The sequence below is a fragment of the Sturnus vulgaris genome, chromosome W, assembly GCF_052056855.1.
Source record: "Sturnus vulgaris isolate bStuVul1 chromosome W, bStuVul1.hap1, whole genome shotgun sequence".
In the NCBI taxonomy this organism is placed as follows: Eukaryota; Metazoa; Chordata; class Aves; order Passeriformes; family Sturnidae; genus Sturnus; species Sturnus vulgaris.
In genome coordinates, this window is record NC_142282.1 from 65,406,463 (window position 1) to 65,429,390 (window position 22,928).

The 22,928-nt window shown below is 43.5% G+C and overlaps 1 protein-coding gene across 1 annotated transcript in view; it reads left to right on the top strand.

Annotated features, from left to right (window-relative positions):
- The first annotated feature begins 884 nt into the window (after positions 1–884).
- The window catches only part of LOC148220327 (zinc finger protein 462-like), a 36,670-nt gene continuing 14,626 nt past the window's right edge, over positions 885–22,928 (top strand). Inside the window, 6 exon segments of the mRNA XM_088155531.1 lie at positions 885–1,110; positions 1,600–3,435; positions 3,438–7,045; positions 8,574–8,738; positions 10,095–10,198; positions 19,641–19,759. Coding sequence (XP_088011657.1) covers positions 885–1,110; positions 1,600–3,435; positions 3,438–7,045; positions 8,574–8,738; positions 10,095–10,198; positions 19,641–19,759 — 6,058 coding nt within the window.

Genomic DNA, 22,928 nt, shown 5'->3' on the forward strand with positions numbered 1-22,928 from the left:
TCCCTTCCTCAAACTCCTATCCCATCAAAGATATGTACCCAATGACAGATGGTAATGGAAGTCTTACAGTTATAACTAAAAGTGGAGATGTTCTTGGTGTTTGGTGGAATTAATTCCAATGTACAGCATTCTATTTTCAATACACATATTTAGATCTCAGTTTGAAATTATGTTTATGTTTTCCACTGAAGTTAGGAATTACAATATTTTGAAAAGAAAGACAAGTGTTTTCATTTTAAAGTTGGTTTTTTTTTTTTTTATTAGCTGCTAATGAAACTCACAGGACTTTCTCAGCTTCCAAGAAGGTTAGAGTGAGTCTTATAGAAGCAGAAACCACTGTTTTCTATTTGTAAGTTTCAGTGAATGAATGTTTGGGAATAATGTGGTTGTTCTTCTAGCATATAGCTGCTAGAGAAACAGACTTGCTAACAACAGCTCTCTCCCGAGTAATGGAAAAGCCTAGAGGACAAAGTCCATTGAAACAGTAGTCATTTGTCAGAAGGTTGACTGTGGCATTGCTAACAGCAACCTGCAAGTTACCTAGATAGGTCTTTCTTTGACTCAAAATTGCCTTGATGCCTTTTAAATATTGCGTTTTAGACTGCAGTAATTATGGAATTTCTGGAAATCATTAAGTTCTTGAGACATTGAGTCAGCTACTGAGAAGAAATTAACTATCCTAGCTGAAACCAGGACAATAGTGATAGGAAGCTTGGGGTTAATATATTTTCAGAATTCACTGAAGGAAATTTCTGTAAAAACAAGCAAAAACCCCTCTGAAACACAACCAAACAGGGAAAACCAAAACAAAACCCCTCCTCTTTTATTCTCCTTTCCTTGTTTTTCTTTCAGAATTTTCTAATGCAAAAGATAATTATTGAACCATGGAGGTGCTGCAGTGCGATGGCTGTGACTTCCAAGCTCCATCCTATGAAGACCTAAAAGCTCACATTCAGGATGTTCATACTGCTTTTCTGCAGCCAACAGATGTCTCTGAGGAAAACCAAAACCCTAGCCACCTGAGGTCTGACTCCATGAATGCTAGCAACCAGACTGAGATAGAATTTTCTTTTGTAAAGGATGAATTTACAACTGCAGATGAAATAGCAGGTAAACCTCAACCCTAAGTCCCTATCTCACGTGACATTTCAGTGCATTTTAATTGGTATGTTTCAGTGTGTTTTTAAAAACTGTTACCTTTATCACTATAGTAGTGAAGTGGATGATGTTTAGTTACAGACAGATTTTTTCTGTAAATGCAAATGTGTGGATTTGTTGCCCTGCTATTTTTCATGTTTTATAATATTGCTTCTTTTACGTTCTTTACACCACCATGAGCTCTAGAAGAGTTTTGAACTTTATTAGTGGACCTTTTTATTTCAAGAAGCTTATTTTGGGAATTGTCTATCCCAAATTACATACCATCTGTTAGTTTTCTGACCATTCTTGTATGCACAGGTCTAATAATAAATAAATGAGGGAATCCTAGTGTGATTAATGTGTTCAAGATGTGTGTGTATTCATATGCATACAGGGTAGGTGGGGGGAAATGGACTAATTTTACTTATTTACATATTTACTTTTTAATTCTTATTTTAGGGCAAAATGCAACAACTCAGATGGGAACTGGAAGTTGTTATAGTCAGAGCCAAAGTTTTTATGGTCAGCATAAGGCTCCAAATCCTAAACCAACCAACAAGTTTTTCCAGTGCAAATTCTGTGTGCGTTACTTCCAATCTGAAAACCTCCTCATAGAGCACACTCGAAAGGTTCATGGAGCACAGGCTGGGGGGAGCTCAGTAGAGTCACACACTGCTGGATCCTTAAATTACAACATCATGATGCACGAGGGATTTGGTAAAGTTTTCTCTTGCCAGTTCTGCACCTACAAATCACCAAGGCGCGCAAGGATTATTAAGCACCAGAAAATGTATCACAAAAACAATGCCAAGGAGAGTTTAACTCTTACTACTGCCTCTGCTGTATCTGAATTGACATCTGCCTCTGTGCCAGTGCAGGAACCCAGTAAGGAATTGCCTGAAGAGGTGGTAGAACAGAGCATTTTGGAGTCCATGGTCAAACCTCTAACAAAGTCCAGAGGCAACTTTTGCTGTGAATGGTGCAGTTACCAGACACCTTGAATGGAGCGCTGGTGTGACCATATGATGAAGAAGCACCGCAGCATGGTAAAAATATTGTCAAGTTTGAGGGAGGAACAAGACAGAACCAGTGTGCTTGATATGCAGAGTGCCCAGAATGCCTCCCCAAACTCTACTTATATCTCTATGAGTATGACAGGATGTGATATGTTGAATGTTGATGTCTCAAATGTCAAAAGCTCTATGAGCGATTCCCTTATCAGGCCCAACTCTTCTATATCCTCCAAGTTTTCTTCCGTGTCTTATCATCAAATGAAGTCTAAATTACCTCACAACTTGGACATAGTTAATTTGTCTGACAGATCCCACTATGGAGTTGCTGACATGACAAATTCTGCTGACTTGGAAACAAGCAGTATGCTAAATGACTCCAGCTCAGACGAAGAGCTAAATGAACTGGACAGTGAGAGTGGCTTGAATTCAGTGGACAACCAGACTTCAGGAATATCTGCAGAGAAACTGATGGGATCTGATGGGAACAAACTGTTGGAAAAAAAAGGGATTCCCTTTAGAAGATACACGAACAGATTCAAATGTCCTTTTTGTCCTTTCCTCACAATGCACCGCCGAAGCATCTCCCGTCACATTGAGAATATCCACCTGTCTGGGAAGACAACTGTATACAAATGCAATGAATGTCCTTTCACCTGTAAGAGTTCATTAAAACTTGGAGCTCATAGGCAATGTCACGCAGGTACAATATCAGACTGGGACACTGTGAATTCTCAGAGTGAAAACATTGTCTCCTCTTTGAATGACAACATGGTTTCTTATGAAAGTGGAAATATAAATGGAAGAAAATCAGCTGGGATGATGGAAACAGTGCAGCAGCAACAGCAGCAGTTGCCTCAACCCCATTCACAGCATCCTTATAAGTGCACAGTGTGTAACTATTCTACCACTACTTTAAAAGGCCTCAGAGTTCATCAGCAGCATAAACATTTATTTTGTGACAACTTACCAAAATATGATGGACTGCCATCCAACATGCCACAAGAGAATGAGGCAGATGGTCTCACCTCACTCAGCACAGCGAAGAAAAGCCAGACCTCAATTCTTGGTCTCTCCTCTAAAAATAACTTTGTGGCTAAGGTCACTCAGAAGGTGTCAAATGACTTCCCTTTGGATCTCTCACCGGTGAAGAAAATAACTAGAATTGATGAAATAGCAAGCAACCTGAAGAGCAAAATAAACCAAAACAAGCAGCAAGAAGATGCTGTGATTAATGTAGAGGATTATGAGGAAGAGGAGGAAGATGGGGTGGAGATAGAAGTGGAATTAGAGAAGAAGAACAAGCAAAACCAATGGTGGAGGTTTCTAGTTCTTATGCACCCCAGCAAATGTGGGGGAGAGAGACTAATGATTCCCAGAAGGATGCAAACTTCAGAAACATGCATCATAATTATAATTCCACCAATGGAGCAGAGATCGAGCTCACTTTATCTGAAGATGAGGAAGATTATTTTTCTTCTATTAACATGAAAAATCGACAGAGCCCTAATGCCTCTGTTCTAGGAAGCCAGCCAAATACAAATGACCCTGATAAGGACAATGAAAATGTGGAGATTAATGTCTCTGGCAGGTGTTACTTTTGTAAACACTGTGATTTTAGCAACAAATCTGCCAGGAGTGTTAGCACCCACTACCAACGGATGCATCCCTACATAAAATTCAGCTTTAAGTATATCTTGGATCCAAATGATCACAGTGCAGTATACAGATGTCTTGAATGTTATATTGACTATACAAACTTTGAAGACCTGCAGCAGCACTACGGAGAGCATCACCCTGAAGCTATGAATGTATTGACCTCTGATCACTCTGATTTGATCTACCGTTGTCACTTCTGTTCTTACACTAGCCTGAATGTTAGAAGCCTGATACCACATTACCAAAGAATGCATCCAACAGTGAAAATTAACAATGCAATGATATTTTCAAGCTATGTTGTTGAGCAGCAAGAAGGGCTAAACTCAGAATCTCAAACACTGAGAGAGATCTTGAATTCTGCTCCAAAAACTATGGCAACCTCCATCCCTGTGGCTCATGGTACTATTGTGCCAGCAAGTTTTAACAAAAGTGCCACAAAGACTTTTAGTCTTGAATATGAAAATCAGAAGGCACCCTCGGTCCGTTCTGTGATTGTTTATGACTGTGATGTGTGCTCATTTGCAAGCCCTAACATGCATTCAGTTCTGGTGCATTACCAGAAAAAACACCCTGAAGAAAAAGCATCATATTTCAGAATTCAGAAGACCATGCATATAGCATCTGTAGACAGGGGCTCTGCCCTGGCTCAAATGTCTTTTGAGATGGGAGTGTTTGTGTCCCCCAAACTGTCCAACTTGTCTTCTCAACCTCCACCTTCCCCACCATTGCTCCCAAACCTTGCTTCTGAACTCTACTATTGCAAACACTGTTCATACAGCAACCGTTCAGTTGTGCGAGTGCTTGTCCACTACCAGAAAAGACATCCAGAAATAAAGGTCACTGCCAAGTACATCAGGCAGGCACCCCCTACTGTGGCAATGATGAAGGCTGGTGAGCTGCCACCTGGGATTCAGAAAAGGCCAGTGTCAGTGCAGCAGTTGAGCCAGGGCAGTTCTGAGAACTCTCTGAATCCCCCTGAGAATGAAATGTTTTTCTGCCAGCACTGTGATTATGGAAACCGGACCGTAAAAGGTGTGCTCATTCATTATCAAAAGAAGCATCATGATTTCAAGGCCAGTGCAGATGTGATTAGGCAGCACACAGCTACCATTAGAAGCCTTTGTGATCATAACCAGAAGAAATCATCTGGCAGCCTGCCTGCTCACATCTCCAGCACTGAACAGGACAAGACAAAGCTGAGAGCCCTCAAATGCAGGCAGTGTAGCTATACATCACCTTATTTCTATGCATTGAGAAAGCATATTAAGAAAGACCACCCGAATCTGAAGGCCACGGTCACATCCATTCTGAGATGGGCATTTTTGGATGACTTGATAGAAGCTGGTTATCACTGCGAATGGTGTATTTATTCACATGCAGAACCCCGTGGTTTGCTTGTGCATTACCAAAGGAGACATCCTGAACATTATGTTGACTATACATATATGACAACTAAACTCTGGGCAGGTCCAGATCCTTCCCCTCCTACCCTAGTGATGCCAACAGAGGAAAAGACCTATAAATGCAGAGACTGCATTTTTGAAGCATCTTCCATTTGGGACATTACTAATCACTACCAAGCTTTTCACCCTTGGACTATGAATGGGTATGAATCTGTATTGTTAGAAATCATTAAGGAGAAAGATGCTGCTAAGAAAATTGGCACACAACTTGATGAAGTTAGGTCCAGGATTAATTCTGAAAACCAGGTACTATCACAGATGGACCAGAACGTGGAGGACCCCAGCCTTTCCCATGAAAAAACTATTCAGCTGACTTCTGCAAACACTGCCATCTCCTCCACTCCATATCGCTCTACAGTTTGCCAGTCTGAGTACAATAACTTTCATGGCGTCCTGACACATTATGGCAAAAAGCATCCTGGCATGAAAGTGAAAGCTGCTGACTTTGCACAGGACATAGACATTAACCCAGGGTCTGTGTACAAGTGCAAACATTGCCCATACATTAACACACGCATTCATGGTGTCCTCACACATTACCAGAAACGGCACCCATCAGTAAAGGTCACTGCTGAAGACTTTGTGCATGATATGGAACAGTCGAATGACATTGCACAGAATGACATAGAAGAGATGAATAGGATTTTCAAGCAAGGCTACGGTGCATACAGGTGCAAACTATGCCCTTACACCCATGGCACACTGGAGAAGCTCAAAATTCACTATGAGAAATACCATGATCAACCTGATTTTGATGTTTTTGCTAAGTCACCACCTAAGTTGTCTGCCTCAGTGGAGCCAGACATGGTAACTGAAATCAAGGCCTCCCCAGAAATTGCTGCTAATAGTGTTGGAGAAATCTCTATCCCAGCACCTCATTTCTCCAGTTCTCACTTAGTGTCTCACACAGTGTTTCGGTGTCAGCTCTGCAAATACTTCTGTTCAACCCGGAAGGGGATAGCCAGGCACTACCGCATCAAACATAATAATGTTCGGGCACAACCAGAAGGCAAGAATAACCTTTTCAAGTGTGCTCTATGTTCCTACACCAACCCCATCTGCAAAGGGCTTGCAGCACACTACCAGAAAAGACATGACATTGATGCTTACTATACTCATTGTTTAGCAGCCTCCAGGACAGTAAGCGACAAACCCAATAAAGTGATCATTCCATCTCCTCCCAAAGAGGACAATCCTCAGTTAAGTGAGGAGCTGAAGAGGGCTGTGGAAAAGAAGTGCTCACTTTGTTCCTTTCAGTCTTTTAGCAAGAAAGGTATTGTGTCCCACTACATGAAGCGTCACCCTGGTGTTTTCCCTAAGAAGCAGCATGCAAGCAAGCTGGAGGGCTACTTCACTGCTGTGTATGCTGATGAACATGAAAAGTCAACTCCAGCTAAGGAAAGGAATAACTTTGAAAAGTTTGAGGTGGAGAGCAAGGCTCAGGAAACTGAGTCGCTTCCCTTCAGATGCATAAAATGTTTCAAGCTGTCCTTTGGCACAGCAGAGCTGCTGTGCATGCATTACACTGATCACCACAGCAAGGATTTGAAGAGAGACTTTACCATACTGGGAAGTGGTACCTGCTCTAATAATGTTGTGTACCAGTGCGAGCACTGTGATACTAAATTGCATAGGATGGCAGAGCTGACCTCACACTTGAATAGTCACAATGAGGAATTCCAGAAGCGTGCCAAACGTCAGGAGAGGAGGAAACAGCTTTTGAGCAAGCAGAAATATGCAGATGGTGCTTTTACAGATTTCAAACAAGAGAGGGTAAGGATCTATGTGTCTGGTCTCCTTCTCTGCTTCCTTTCCCCAGGGAGAAAAACAAACCAAAAGCTGTTCTATACCCCAAGAGGCTCCTTATTACTAATATCCACTTGCATGTTCACTTGAACAACCAAATGAATGCAGGTTAATGAGTGACTCAGTGTGTCAATGGGCTCTATAAATCAGTTACATATTCTGCTTTATTTTCTTCATTTTCCACCTAGGCTCCACAGGAAGCTATGCTCCTTCCAATTGTTTCCTTCAGGATTTTCCCTATCTTTCTTCCTTTCTCTCACTCTTATGGATGGCTATCTGTATCTTTTCCAAGGATGCTGTTTGTTGTCTCATAGATTTTTTTTAGAAAATATCCCGTTCCACTGCTCATTAATGTACCTTGAAATAACACAGTAATTCCTTTCTCAAGTTTATCTATTTCAGTACATTTTCTGGTAAAGAACTTGATGTTTATGTGCATCTATCCAATAACTTCAAACTTTTGGCAAGTGTTCCTGTGAATAGAAGACCAAATTCTACTACTCTTTTCTGTACCTTTCTCCCCACCCGGAGTAACTACTTGCTGTAGAAAAACATACAAGGGGGGGGGGGGGGGGGGGGAGGGGGAACTGTGAAAGACCACGGCTTGGTATTGTAAGTTAAACATGAACGGTCTTATAGGGGACTGCTATTATGCAGAAACTCAAGGTTTTTTCTGTGTACATCCTATCCACCTATTTTGAGGGCTTAAATAGAAGTCAGTGCAAATTGAGGTTGAAGTTTTGCACAATAGAATGTTGTAATGGGTTGACCTTGTCAGGACACCAGGGGCCCACCAAGCTACTCTATCACTCCCACTCTTCATCAGGACGGGGGGAAGAAAATAAGATGGAAAAGAACTTGTGGGTCAAGATAAAGGCAGGTTAATAAAGCAAAAGCAAAGGATGCACACAGAAGGAAGGGAAAACAAAAGATTTATTCTCTACTTCCCATCAGCAGGCAATGAGCAGCCACTTCCCAGGAAGCAGGACTTCAGCATGTCTAGTGGTTGCTCTGGAAGACAACATGTAATAATGAATGTCTGTGTCATCGTCCCTGTCCCCTTCCCCCCCTCCCCTCCCCGCTCCTTTCTCTTAGCTTTTATATCTTAGCGGACATCATATGGTAAGGAATAGCCCTTTGGTCAGTTTGGGCCAGCTGTCCTAGCTATATCTCCTTCCAGGGTCTTGCCCACCCCCAGTCTAAGGGTCTTTGGGGGTGGCAGGGGGAATGTTGAAACAGCACTGATGTTGTGCCAGTGCTGCTCAGCAGTAGCCAAAACACTGGTGTGTTCTCAACACCTTTCCAGCTCCCAATGCAAAGGACAGCACTGGGAGGGCTACTATGAGGAAATGAACTCCATGTCAGCCAGACCCAATACATATGTGTACACTAAAGGTTATTTCGCTAGTCTGAGTATATTCCTAAAAGTGAGATATTCAAAGCATGTTTCAGTATTACATTAATGTAACTGATTAATACTTGTGTGCTTCAATAGGCTTTTGGACACTTGGAAGATGCTTCAAACCCTAAGGAGAGGAAAGTAGTAGGCTACAAATGTAAATTTTGTGTGGAAGTTCATCCAACGCTCCGAGCCATCTGTAATCATCTCCGTAAGCATGTCCAGTATGGTAATGTTTCTTCTGTGTCACCTACAGTAAAGGTAAGAATTTTGTGAACTGGCAGCATTTTGTATTTGATATTAAGGCCTAACTGAAAACCCATAGAGGGCTCCCATGGAGACAAATGGGTTTTGTACTGGACATTCTGAACAGTTAAAAATGACATTCTAGTCTAATTCTTCATGTTTCTGCAGCACATTTTGTTTACTTTAATATGTTTTGACTTTCTTCTGCTCTTCATCTGGGGCACAAAAACTATTTAATTCTCATTTCTTATTTGACACAAAGGAACTGATATCACAGATGACTGAAAGACTTGATTTATGAGCAGGAGCTTCTCCCTCAGCTGTTCTGGGCTACTTTTCTGCTTTCTTAGACTCTTAAGGTGTGGGGAATTTTTTCCTTTTTTCCCCCTCCAACTCATATGCAAAAGAGAAATTATAGTGCTGCAAATACATATTGAAATATCCAGCTGAGCCGGGGTCCAATTTAAGGGGTTAATTGTCAATGTGCTGCTGTTTCCTCCCTATGCAAGTGGAGACCACCTAGAATGTCTGAGGACAGACTGTATAGGGGGAGTTCAGGTGTGGTAAGGTTGCAGGATCTGGTTATGCAGTTCTCCTTGCTGCAGTGAGTACTCAGCAAAATCTCATTCTGCATTCTGTGTGACCTAAAACATGCCTGTTTCATGACATTGACTACATGCTGTGTAAAGTTGCTAAGTCCATCAGAGTAAACAGTTGTACCTAAGAGCTTCCACTGTCCTTCCTTTAGCTTATCCAATACTACTGACAGAATGGGGTGCTTCCCTTCTATCAAATGATTCCTGCTCTTTCTCTGCTTCTCAAGTAAAGTTTATGGGGGGTCAATATCATCTTTTGAGCAAGTAGATACTACTTGCTCAACAGCAGGGAACAAAAACTAAAATACAAGACCCAAAAACCATGATATAAATATGCTTTTCGGTTTTAATGTTGCTGTAAAATGTGTGATGTGGTAATTAACACTTAGGAAAGGAACTAAGAGATGGGTCATTTGTTTTTTAATGTATATGCATATATATATGTAATTAAAGATGAAACTCTTATGCATAAGTCATTAGTGGAGTATGGTAGGGATACCTTTAGAAAGTGAATGCAGCAGGAAACAGATATTAAAGTTAATATGTAGGAGACACTGAGGGACAGAAGGGAGAGAGAATTGATGGCTTTGGGGGGGCAATATGTGTTTTTTAGCAGGAAGTTGAAGATTCTTCAAGAACAACTTTGGAGGGTTTGGAGGGAGCCAAAGACCCTGTGGAATTTACAGAAGCTGAATCTGGAACATCCTTGGAAGACGAGACCAGGCTTGGAGGCTACCACTGCAGCCAGTGTGACCAGGTTTTGATGTCTATGCAGGGTCTGCGATCTCATGAGAGGGGTCATTTGGCTCTGGCTGTGTTTACCTGGGAAGACAAGTACAGCTGCCAGTATTGCTCCTTTGTCTCTGCTTTCAGGCACAAGTAAGTTATGGCTTTTATTTAACAGAAGCACAGATTAGCATGGCTATTTTTTACATTGATTGACACTGAAGGAGAGCACACTCAATTTGATATCAAGCCACGTTTTTCTCTGTTCTCAGGATTTAGGTATTTTTTATGGCCCCAGACTTTTTACCATTGCCTGTGACTATAAAAAGTCCCATTTTTATATCTTCTCAAATTTGAGTTCTCTTTTTGTTGTGTGTAGGGGAAATGCACACCAAACAAAAGATGTCCACCACTTATGCAGTCCTGTCAAATGCATGATATTAAAAAATCCATAGAGGAAAAAGCATTTTCACTAGCCTTCCATGTAACTGCTTTATTTTTAAACAGTACCGTGACTTTTATTTGATTGAGAGAGATTTGATTTCTAGTGTTAAACAGTTATCACATACCAATCTTAGATTATTTATTTCTAATTTGTGTTATGCAATTTGAGTCTATGAACATAGTCTTGCCATCAGTGTGGCATACTTGAAATAGGTTGAGAAATTACCCCTTATCTGATGTGACCCTTGAAAAATGCATGATCATAATAAATAATCAAGCTCCTCATGACTTATTTCTTTGCCTACAGCTAGGAATCTTTACAATTCCTTTAATCAGATTTATTCATGGCTTGCCACAAAGAAATAATGTTTATTGCATTTTGTTTTTTTACTGGCATCCTAGACTGACAAACACACGTACATGTTTTCTGTAGCCTCTGGGGGGAGAAATGTCCCATCCCCCCATTCTATGTCCGCCCCTCTTCTCCTCAAAGAAGAGAGATCCAGGTGCTTGTTTAACATAAGCATTGATAGTGCTGTTAGTGACACCCTTAATTAAATTGGGTGAAGTTGTTACTGTTCTGTAATTAAAAGTATGTGGGAAAGAAAACACGATAAAAGAAATATTTATTAACCCTTGTGTTAGAAAAGCAGCATCTCTGTCAGTATCACAGCATGGTTCTTATGTGAATGAGCAACAGGGCATAGTCCAAGGGCTGGGCAAGCCTTGGCAATCTCTCATTAATATCCTGGATCTGAGCTGCTGCTAAGCAGTAAACTGCCCTGTACAGCAGGTCAGGTTGACATCTCCCCTGCAGAAGGGAATTTCCCACTACGATGACTCACCACTTCCCCCTGTTGTTGCTGCATGGTTCAGGTGCAGCCAGCTCTGATGCTTCATTGGACAGAGCTCCCTGCCCCTCATCTGCAATCAGATGCAGAACTATAGAACCTATTCTGTAGTTGCAGTTCTGCTGGCAAAGGAAGACCCATCCTCCCAGTGCCAGATATCACAAGCTTCCAGCCTCTGCTATCTTGGTAGTCTCCCATTTCCCAACCTGATAAACGCAGACACTGGCTGCCCCTCCTTCAGTACAATTCAGAGTTTGGGCTCTTGTCTCTGCAGGATCTCTGAGAAGAGAGAGAATGTTTTTCTCATTATCTCTGATGTTGTGCAGATGTCTGACCTGCAGCTCCTTTAACATGGCAACACAGCTCTTCAACCAGTGCACACCTCCTGTAGGCAAAGAGACAGTTTGCCTCATCCTCAGTGAGAAGCCTCAGACATTCCTTGTAGCCCCAGACATGGGATGGGATGGGATAGAATAGAATAGAATATAATAGAATAGAATAGAATAGAATAGAATAGAATCTTTCACTTGGAAGGGACATACAATAATCATCCAGTCCAACTGCTTAACCACTTCAGTGCTGACTAAAAGTTAAAGAATGCTGTTAAGGGCATTATTCAAATGATTCTTAAACACTCACAGGCTTGGGCCATTGACCACCTCTCTAGGAAGCCTGTTCCAGGGTTTGACCACCTACTCAGTAAAGAAGTGTTTCCTAATGTCAAGTCTAAACCTCCTCTGACAGAGCTTTGAACCATTCCCATGCATCCTATCACTGGATCCCAGGGAGAAGAGCTCAGCATCCCCCCTCTCCCCTTCCCCTCCTCAGGAAGCTGTATAAAGAGCCATGAGGTCACCCCTCACCCTCCTTTTCTCCAAACTAGACAAACCCAGAGCTCTCAGCTGCTCCTCACAGGACATGCTTTCCAGCCTCGTCACCAGCTTGGTTGCCTTCCTCTAGGGGCAATTCAAGGACCTTCCTTCTTAAATTGTGGGGCCCAGAACCGCACACAGTATTCAAAGTGAGTCCATGCCAATGCTGAATACAGCAGGATCATCACCTCTCTTGACTAGCTGTTTATGCTGTGTTTGATGTGCCCCAGGATGAGGTTTATCCTTTTGGCTGCCAGGGCTCACTGCTGACTCATATTGAGCCTGCTGCTGACAAGCACCCCCAGATCCCTTTTTGCAGGACTGCTCTTCCAATCAGTAAAGACCTCCCTAAACTCCCCAGACCTTTGATAGATGATTGAAATGGATCCTGCCATAACATCCACTAGCTCCTTCAGTATTCTAGGATGAATCTCATCAGGCTCCGTGGACTTAGGAACATTTAGATGGTATAACTAATCTTTTAAAATTTCAGTGTCCACAAATGGAAAGTCACTGTTCCTACACTTGTGGTCCTCTGACCGGAATTGTGGTCAATGGCTCAATGTTCGTATGGAGATCAGTGAGAAGTGTTCCTCAGGGCTCTGTCTTGGAACTGGTGCTCTTTAAGATATTTATCAAAGACATAGACAAAGGGATCAAGTGCACCCTCAGCAAGTTTGCAGATGGCATGAAGCTGAGTAGTGCAGTTGACACACCTGAAGGATGGGGCCATCCAGAGGGACCTGGACAAGCTGAGAAGTGGGCCCATGTGAATTTAATGAGGTTCAACAAGGCCAAGAGCAAGGTGCTGCACCTGGGTTGGGGCAATCCCAGATATGAGTACAGGCTGAGAGAACTCATTGAGAGCAGCCCTGTGGAGAAGGGCTTGGGGGTTGTGGTGAATAGAAAGCTGGATATAAGCCAACATTGTGTGTTTACAGCCCAGAAAGCCAACTGCATCCTGGACTGCATCAAAGGAGGTGTGGCTGGCAGGTCGAGGGAGGTGATTTTCCCCCTCTATTCTGCTCTGGTGAGACCCCACCTGGAGTGCTGTGTCCAGCTCTGGCGCTGCCAGCACAAGAAGCACATTGACCTGTTGCAGCAACTCCAGAGGAAGCTATGAAGATGATCAGAGGACTGGAGCACCTCTGCTATAGAGACAGGCTGGGAGAGCTGGGGTTGTTAAGCTTGGAGAAGACTGAGGAGACCTTACTGCAACCTTTCAGTACTTAAAGGGAGCTTATAAGAAAGAGGTAGAGGGACTTTTTGCATGGGCAGATAATGATAGGACAAGGGGTAATGGTTTTAAACTAAAAGGAGAGATTTATATTAGATGTTAGGTAAAAATTCTTTACTGTGAGGGTGGAGAGGCACTGGCAGAGGTTGCACAGAGAAGTTGTGGATGCCCCATCTCTGGAAGTGTTAAGGTCAGGTTGAATGGGGCTCTGAGCAACCCGATCAGGGTGGCATTCCTGCCTATGGCAGGGGAGTTGGACCTAAATGATCTTTATGGTCCCTTCCAACCCATTCTATGACAAGGGAAGTGATTGTACCCCTGTACTGGGCAGTGGTGAGGCTGAACCTTGAATCCTGTGTCCAGTTCTGGGCCCCTCACTCCAAGGACATTGAGGTACTTGAGTGTGTCCAAAGAAGGGCAACAAGACTGGTGAAGTGTCTAGAACACAAGTCTGATGAGGAATAGCTGAGGGAGCTAGGGGAGGCTCAGCTTGGAGAAAAAGAGGCTCAGGGGACAACTTATTGCTCTCTACAACTACCTGAAAAGAGGTATTTAGATGGGGATCGGTCTATTCTTTCTAGTAACAAGTAATAGGATGAGAGGAAATGGCCTTAAGTTGCACCAGCAGAGGTTTAGATTGCCAATGCTTGACAACCCTTTCAGTATAGAAATTTTTCCTAATATCCAGAGCACAAGCTGCCCAGGGAGGTGGTGGAGTCGCCATCCCTGGAGGGATTTAAAAGTCACATAGATGTGGCGCTTGGGGATATGGATTAGTGGTGGGCTTTGCAGTTTTAGTTTAATGGTTAGGCTCAATTACTTTAGAGGTCTTTTCCGACCTAAATGATTCTATGCTCCTGTTATCCTTAGACCTCCTCTTGCTATTAATGTTCTTAAAAAAGCCTTTCTTTTTTGTCTGGCACTACCCTGTTCAGTTTCAACTGTAGTTGAGCTTTGGGTTTTTGTGCCTTCTCCTTGCATATACAAACCACAGATTTGTAATGTTCCTGCAAAGTCTGACCTTGCTTCCAGAGATCGCAGCATTTGTTTATCCCGTTGAGTTCCATGAGGAGTTCCCTGTTCAGCCTAGCTGGTCTTCTGCCCCATTTGCTTGACTTCTGACACAGCGAAACTGCCTGCTCCTGTGCTTTTAAAGGTGCTTCTTAAAAACTGACCAGGACTTATGGACCCCTAAGCCCTCAAAAGCAGACCCTCAGTGGACACAGCCAAATAGCTCCCTGAATAGCTTAAAGTTTGCTCTCTGAAATCCAAGGTAGCAACTCTCCTGACATTTTTTCTCATTACATTGAAAATTTTAAACTCAACCATTTTTGTGATTATTGAGGCCAAGACAACCACCTACCATCACATCTCCCACAAGTCCTTCTCTATTATAATAATAGAATCATTAAAGTTGGAAAATACCTCCAAGATCATCAAGTCCAACCTCTGACCAATCACCACCATGCCCACTAAAGCATATCACTAAGTGCCCCATCTACTTGGTTTTTTAACACCTCCAGGGATGGGGACTCCACCACCTCCCTGGGCAGCCCATTCCAATGCATAACCACTCTTTCAGTAAATAAATTCTTCCCCATGTCCAACCTGAACCTCCTCTGGCACAACTTGAGGTCATTTCCTCTTGTCCTGGTGCTTGTTACCTGGGAGAAAAGACTGACCCCCCTACCTGGCTCCACCCTGCTGTCAGGGAGTTGGAGGGAGCAATAAGGTCTCCCCTGAATATTTTATTCAGAAATAACAAGCCTAAGAGGGCATCTTTCCTATTTGGCTCACTGAATACTTATAACAAGAAGTTATTTTCCACAAATTTCAGGAGTTTCAGACTTTTTCATCACAGCAGTTTGGTATTCCCAATTGATGTCTGGGAAATTGAAATCTTCCATAAGGACCAGGGCTACCAGTCCAGAGATTTCTCCTAATTGCCTATAGAATAACTCATCAGTACTATAATCCTGGCTGGGTGATTGGTAGTAGAGATCCACTACATCTGTTTTCCATTCCCCTAATGCTCAGAGACTCTCACATCATCCCTAACTGTAAGGGCTGTACTGTCAAACCTCTCCTTTATGTATAGTGCAATACCACCTCCTCACCTGCCCTGCCTATCCTTCCTGAACAGCCTGTAGCCCTCCATCCCAGCACTATGGTTATAAGACTCCTGCTAATTCTCACTTATATCAATGACATAGGTCTGGGAACAGACCAATGCTTCCAGTTCATCCTGTTTGTTTCTCATACTGCATGCATTGGTGTACAAGCATTTAATAAAATCATAGAATATCCTTAGTTGGAAGGGACCCACAAGGATCACGGAATCCAACTCCTGGCCCTGCACAAGACACCCCAACAATCCCACCATGTGCCTGAGAGTGTTGTCTGAACGTTTCTTGAGCTGTGGCAGCCTTGGGGGTGTGTAGCCGTGGAAAGGGGTTTTAACCCTTTAAGTGCGGCAGAAATAAGATGCACACCTACATGGTCATCTTTCATGATAGGAAAGAAAGAGACAAGTTTATTCAGAAACACACTTGGTTTTATAGCATGACTCGCAACTCCAAGAGTAGAGAAAAGATGATTGTTTCAGAGAGAAGACACCCCATTCCCAGGGCCTGGTCATGCACCACAACAGGTGTTCTATCTTTGTTATTAATTCCTTTTTATTTTGACCAAATTATCACCCTGGGAGAAATTCTCCCTAGCCTTGAGCTGGACCAGCTTATCGGCTGGGAACAGAGCTGAAAAGCTCCAGCCTGGAATATTTTTCAGGCTGTAATTTTCTTATTTTCTCAATGTGTCCCACAGGGGTGTGACCACTGCCCTCTGGCAGCCCTTGGGGGTGTGTTCCAGTGCCTGACCACCCTCTGAGGGAAGAACCTTTTCACAGAATCTCAGAATCATTTAGGTTAGAAAAGACCTCCAAAACCATTGAGTCCAACCTGTAACCCCCACCTTGTCAATTAGACCAGAACACTGTGTGCCATGTCCAGTCGTTTCTTGAATACCTCCAGGGATGGTGATTCACCACTTCCCTGACCAGCCCATTCCAATGCTGGGCAAACCCATTCTAGGACGAAATTCTTCATGCAGTCAGGCTGACAGGCCTTTAGTTCCCTGGATCCTCCTTCCAGCCCTTCTTGTGGATGGACATCACACTGGCATTTTTCCACATTGACTTTTCCTAATATCCAACCTAAATCTCCCCAACACTGCTCCAGCCCTTCCCTCAGGTCCTGTCACTGGTCACCAGAGAGAAGAGATCAGTGCTGCCCCTCCACTTCCCCTTGTAAGGAAGCTGTAGACTGCTATGAGGTCTTCACTCAGTCTCTTCTTCTCTAGACCAAACAAATCAAGTCACTTCATCTGTTCCTCATATAGACCTCCAGGTCCCTTTCCACAGCACTGTTTTCCAGCCTTCCCAGTCTGTCAGTACATCCAGGGTTGCCCCATTCCAGGTACAGAATCTGGCGCTTCTCTTTGTTAAACTTCACACATTTGGTGATTGCCCAGCCCTCTCATTTGTCAAGGTCTCTCTGCAAGGCCTCTCCGCTTTTGAGGGAGTCAATATTTCAGATATGCCCCTAAAACTCCAGTACTCCCTGGAGGATCATGAATGTTCCCACTAGTATTGCCACTCTCAGGCAATGCCATGCCAACCCTTGGCTTAGCTTCGGTTGTCCTGATGGTATCCCCTTTATCCATCACTTCTAGTTTAAAGTCCTCTCAATTGGTCCTGCCAGCTTATGAGCAAAGAAGCATTTCCCCCATCAGGGCAGGTGGACCCCGTCAGGCCTCAGCATACCTTGTGTCTTGTAGACTCTTCTATGGTTATAAAACCCAAAGTTCTGGTTGAGGCACCAGTCCTGGAGCCAGATATTGATGTTTTGGGCATGCCTGTTTCTTCCATTGACTCTCCTCATTACTGGGAGAATCAAGGAAAACACTACCTCTTCTCCTGAATCTTTTATCATTTTTCCTGGGGCCCTGAAATCTATTTTGATTGACCTTGGCCTTGTTGCAATGTCATTAGTACCCATGTGAAAGAGAAGTAGGTAATAGTCTGAAGGCTGTACTGAGCTCATCAGTCATTTGGTTGCATCTCTGATTTGGGGCCCAGGGAAGTACCAAACTTCCCTGAAACGATAATCTAGTCTGCCGATGGAGACTTATTTGGCTCAGGAGAAAGTCACCAATGACCATTACTTGCTGTTGTTTCTTTTCAGCGCTGGTTAAGTGCATTAAGCAGGTCTTAATGTGAGGGATTGATTTATCTCACCTTGATGAAAGTACTTGCACAGATTCCTCCTCTTCTGTCTCATTTCCTTCATCTACTGTACCCAGAGCTTCATACCTATTCTGTAAAGGCAGCTGAGAGGGTAAGAAGGGGTTCCTCTTACAGCTCAGTGTAGTAGCTTGCTTGTAACATGGAAAGCTGCATTCTTCCTCAGGAGATCTGAGTACAAGCTTCTGATATGCCAGGGGTAGTTGTTCCAGTCAGTGTTGAGCTTGAGATATGCATTTTATACATCTTTGGTAATCTGATTTGATTTTATACCAGATCATTTTCTGTCACAGAAATTACACAGAAGGAAAGACACTCACACTCACTCTGACTCCGAAGAATCAAGCAGGAAAAGAAGCCCTTTATTTACATTTCATGTCTATTTATAGAATTCCAACAATGACCATGGATTGGCCAGTGAGGGTAATACCTCCTTACCCCATAGGTCCCATCAACAGTCCATCAATTCTCTCTTCCTCCAAAGAGGAATGCAAAACATTCATTATTTACAAGAAAGAGTGTGAGAAACTGTAAAAAGAATCTGTCAACAATCAGAAGGCTGAAACACAAGAGCAACAATTTTCTATCTTCTATTTAAAATGTGAGTTTTTTAATGGAATACTGACCAGAAATGCTTACTCATTTATGAGACATACTGGTACTCCAGAGAAATGGGGAAAAATTAACTTACCACAAACTTCCTGTTAGATATATGATAATATAATGTTTCTATGAAGTAACCCTGAAATTGGATATATGGTCTGGTTTTATGTTTTGCTATCATTACATCTTTGTATACACAAACTTTGGTGTTAGCACTGGTAAACAGGGATTTTCTTGGCTTAGGCTCTGTCAGTGTGAAACTAAAGATCATGTGAGACTCTCTGTAGTGTGAGGGCCTGGAGTAGACTCCATTTGATCGAGATCTTGCTATTCAGTAGAAAAAAACCCAGGACAATTCAGATCGATTACTAGGAAATAAAGCTAAAGTATGCCTGGAACTGTTAGGATTGTGTTTTGGAGGGATGATAAATAAACCAACCCTCTCCAAACTTTTCCATACCTTCTTGTTGTTTCACTGCTTCATATAAATACGCTCAGACTACTCTTATATCACAAAGCATTAATTAAGACAAGGCTGTATTGGAAATGTCTCCATCCTGATCTGAAGCCATGGAGATGGGTGATGAATTCTTCCCCTCTTCAATGTCAAAATTCCTGTTGCTGATTTCCCCTGCAGAAAAATAGTGTCTGATCTTTTTCAGTCCTTCTTCTGTTGTTGAGCTTCATGCAGGGTCTCCCAGTCCATTACATCTGAAACTGCCACCTCTTACTCCTAAAAATCATTGACTATAGACAGCTTGCTGGTACCTTCCCCCCAGAGTAGGCTGTCTAATCTGCTTTTGTTGCTGTAACCAAATGAAGATTTCTTCAGTAGAGCTAGAAAAATATTTTCCTTACCTTAGGAGGAGAAAAGGGGGCATATTTTCATAACAACACTGCACAGAAAAATCCTGTACTAGTATTTTTATTGTTCAGTTTGGGTTTTTTCTTGTTTGTTTTTCCTCAAATAGCCTTTGTCGTCTAAGTAACTCTCTTGATAGTCTGGATTTAGTATAATTTGATCGATAGCAATTTTTCCCTATTGAGTTTAAGTGGCTTGCATTCTGTGTGATAAAACTGATCACAGATCTCTTTCTTCCTCAGATTAGATTCTGCTTTGTTCTATAAGAAGATCTGTTGGATATAAAGAACCAGCATAAGAAAGATAGCTGAGCCTAGCCTGCTCTTATTTAAAATTTATTTTTTGTTACTAGATTTTTGGCTTGCATCTGAAGGAATAGCTAAAATAATTTACCATTTTGTTTCCTTTTGTCTGTCTTTTGATTAGTCTGGATCGCCATATGCAGACTCATCATGGACACCATAAGCCAGTCTGTTGCAAGCTCTGTCAATTCAAGTCCTCTTACAATAGCCACTTGAAATCCCACATACTCAAAGCTCATGCTGGTAAGTCAATTAATTTCTTCCTTGCATTCTCCCCTGTCCTCTCTTGATACCTTTCTCTTGCTGTCAGGCACATATACTTGCTCTTTTGTACTCCCTCTTGATCAATCTCACATGCAGTCATGCTCATTCTCTCTCTCTTCCTTGTGGGTAGTCACATGTGCTCTCCAGATTCTCTTGCATGATCACAAGCTCTTCTGCCATCATGTGCCTCCTCTCACTTTTGTGTGTCCCCTCTCAATGAGACTGTGTGCAATTGTACTCACTCTCCCACTTTCCCACTCTCTAGGTTGCAATCTACCTCTCTTACATACTGTTGTGTGTGGTATTTGTCATATATTATCCTCTCTTGGTTGCTCATTCTCATGATTGTGCTTGCTCTCTTCATGTGTGGCTGCACTCATAAGCTGCTGCTTGTTTGCTTCCTTTCAGTCATGTGCTCCTTGTTGCTCAACCTTGTGCATGGTTGTGCTCACTATCCCTCTCTAGGTTGTGCATGCTGTTCCTCTCTTGGGTGTGATGGCACATGCTCTCCCTCACTTGGTCGCAATCTCTTTGAGGCTCACAGACCATTGCCTGCTCTTCATCTCTGGGTTATGGTCTCCCTGTATCTCATATGTGGCTGTGAATGCTCCCTCCCTCTCTCTCTCTCTGTAGCATTCTCTTGGGGGACATCCTCCTTTGTTGCTCCCTCCTGCATTCTCTTGTGCTGGGTCACCTGCTCTACATTTCTCTCCAAGTCAGACTAGGTTCCTCTTGCTTGTGGTTTCTCCATCTAGCATGCTCACTGTAGTGATCATATATTTGCTCTTGCTAGCTTTCCCTTAGCACAGATTCTAGGAGGGTCTGTTCCATGATCTTCCCAGGCACAGAGGTGAGGCTGACAGGTCAGTAGTTCCCAGGGTCCTACTTTCTACCCTTTTTAAAGATGGGTACAATGTTTCCCTTTTTCCAGTCACCTGGGACTCCACCTGACTGCCATGATTTTTCAAATATCGTGGAGGATGGCTCCTCATCTACATTGGCCAATTCCCTCAGGACTCTGGGATGCATCTCATTGGGTCCCATTGACTTATGTACATTCAGGTTCCTCAGGTGGTCATGAACCTGATCTTTAATTACAGTGGGAGGGGCTTTGCTCCCCCAGTCCCCATCCTGCTGTCCACCCACTTGAGAGGTGTGGGAAGAGATGTTGCCGTTGATTTCCTTCTTGCCATTTAGCTTGACCAGCAGATCTTGACTCAGCCATGCTGGGCTCGTCTTCTTTTCCTGACTTGTTACACCTGGGGATCACTGGCTCTTGTGCTCTACGGAAGACTTCCTTAAAGATCTGACAGCTCTGTTCTGTTCCCTTGCTCCTGAGGGCAGTTTTCCAGGGGATCCCACTGTCTCCCTGAAGAGCTGGAAGCTTGCTTTTCTAAAGTCCAGGGTCAACTTTACTCTTCATCTCACCCATATCCCTCAGTACTGTGAACTCCACCAGTGCATAATCACTGCAGTCCAGGATGCCTCCAATCTTGATGTCCCCGATTAGCCCACTTGTGTTTGGTGACCATCAGATCCAGCACTGCATCCCCTCTGGTAGGGCCATCTATTACCTGGCTCAAGAAGTTATCCTCCATGCATTGCAGGAGTCTCCTGGATTGCCTACAGCTTGCCGTGCTGCTCTCCCAGCAGATGTTGGGGTGGTTCAAGTCCCCCAGCAGGATGCTGCAGTGTACTCAGCACATCTCAGTGCAATATGCCAAGGGCCCTTGCTATCACCCTGTCCCTCTAATCTGAGTGTATTGTCCCACAGCTTGTCATGGCCAAGCTTGATATATTTTAATCATATATTATGCTTGAGCTCTCCCTCGAAAGAAATTGCACTGTTGCTCTCTGGGTCAAATGCTCTCTCTTTCTGGGTCATAAGCTTTAGCTCTCATTCTTTGGGACCTGTGTGATCTCTTGCTCTTTGGGTCCCTCTCCCCTCTCCCCCCTCCCTTCTCCCATTTTTGGCACTCTTGCTCTCCTTCCCCTCTCCCCTGTCACGCTGTCTTTTTTTCCTTTTCTGGGTCATGCTTTTTCATTCCCTCTGTGAGTTACCCTCTATAGGTTGCCAACACCTCCTTTGAACTGTCCTCTTGCTCTTTCTCTGGATTGTGTGTATCACTCCCCTTACCCCCTCTTTCTCCTTGGGTCAGCTGTGGACTGTATCTCTCTCTGGGCTGACTTCTATCACACCCATCCCTTTTATGACTCTCCTTCTTCCCCCTAGTATGTCTGTCTCATATTCTCAGCTGGCCTCTCTTTTATTCTCACTTCATCTCTCTTACCCTCCCCTCTCTGTGGGCCACTCTCTCTCTATGAGTCAATGTGTCTGTCACACCATTTGGGCATCTTTCTCTCTACACTGGCACCCCTCCTGAGGCACCACTCTCTGGGTTTTCTCCTCTTGCACCTGCACTCTTTCTTTCTCTGGCTCCCTCCTCCACCTCTTGCCCCACTCCCACCCTCTCTTACTCATCCTCCTCTTCTCCTCCCCACCTCTCTTTCCGTCTCTGCTATCCATGCTCTCCCTCTCTCTTCTTCTTTCTGTGTGTTTCTTTCCGTGGTTCATCCTCTCTTTGCATCACTGCCCACCTCCTTTGGGTTGCTCTCTCACTCTCTGTGGGTCAACCTCTCTTGGGTTCTCTAGGTTCATGTCCTCAGGTCGACCTTTATTTACCTCTTGTTCACCTCCTCCCCATATGGGTATCTCTTCTTCTGTAGCACCTAATCTCTCTCCCTCCAGGTTGCCACCTCTATCCCTTTTGTTCCAACATCCGGTTTGGCTTGCCTTCTCTCTTCCCTCATCCTCCATACCCCCACTCCCACTTGGCTGATGTCTCTTGCCCTCATTTAATCTTTCTTCTTCTACTTCTCCCTCTCTGTGGGTTACCCTCTCTCCATAGGTTGACAAACCTCTCATTTGGGTCATCCTCTTCCTCATGAGAGGGTCGACTTCTCTGGTGCGCTGTGTCTCTCTTGGATACCCTGTTTCTCTCCGGGTCTCATTCTAGGTCCGCTTCCCCCTTTCTTTCTCTCTGGGCTTACCTCTGTCTGTCTTTCTCTCCTGGTTTCCTCCTCCACCCCCTGAATACCACCACCCATGTTGTGCGCACTCTCCCTCCATTTGGTTCTCTCCCCCTCA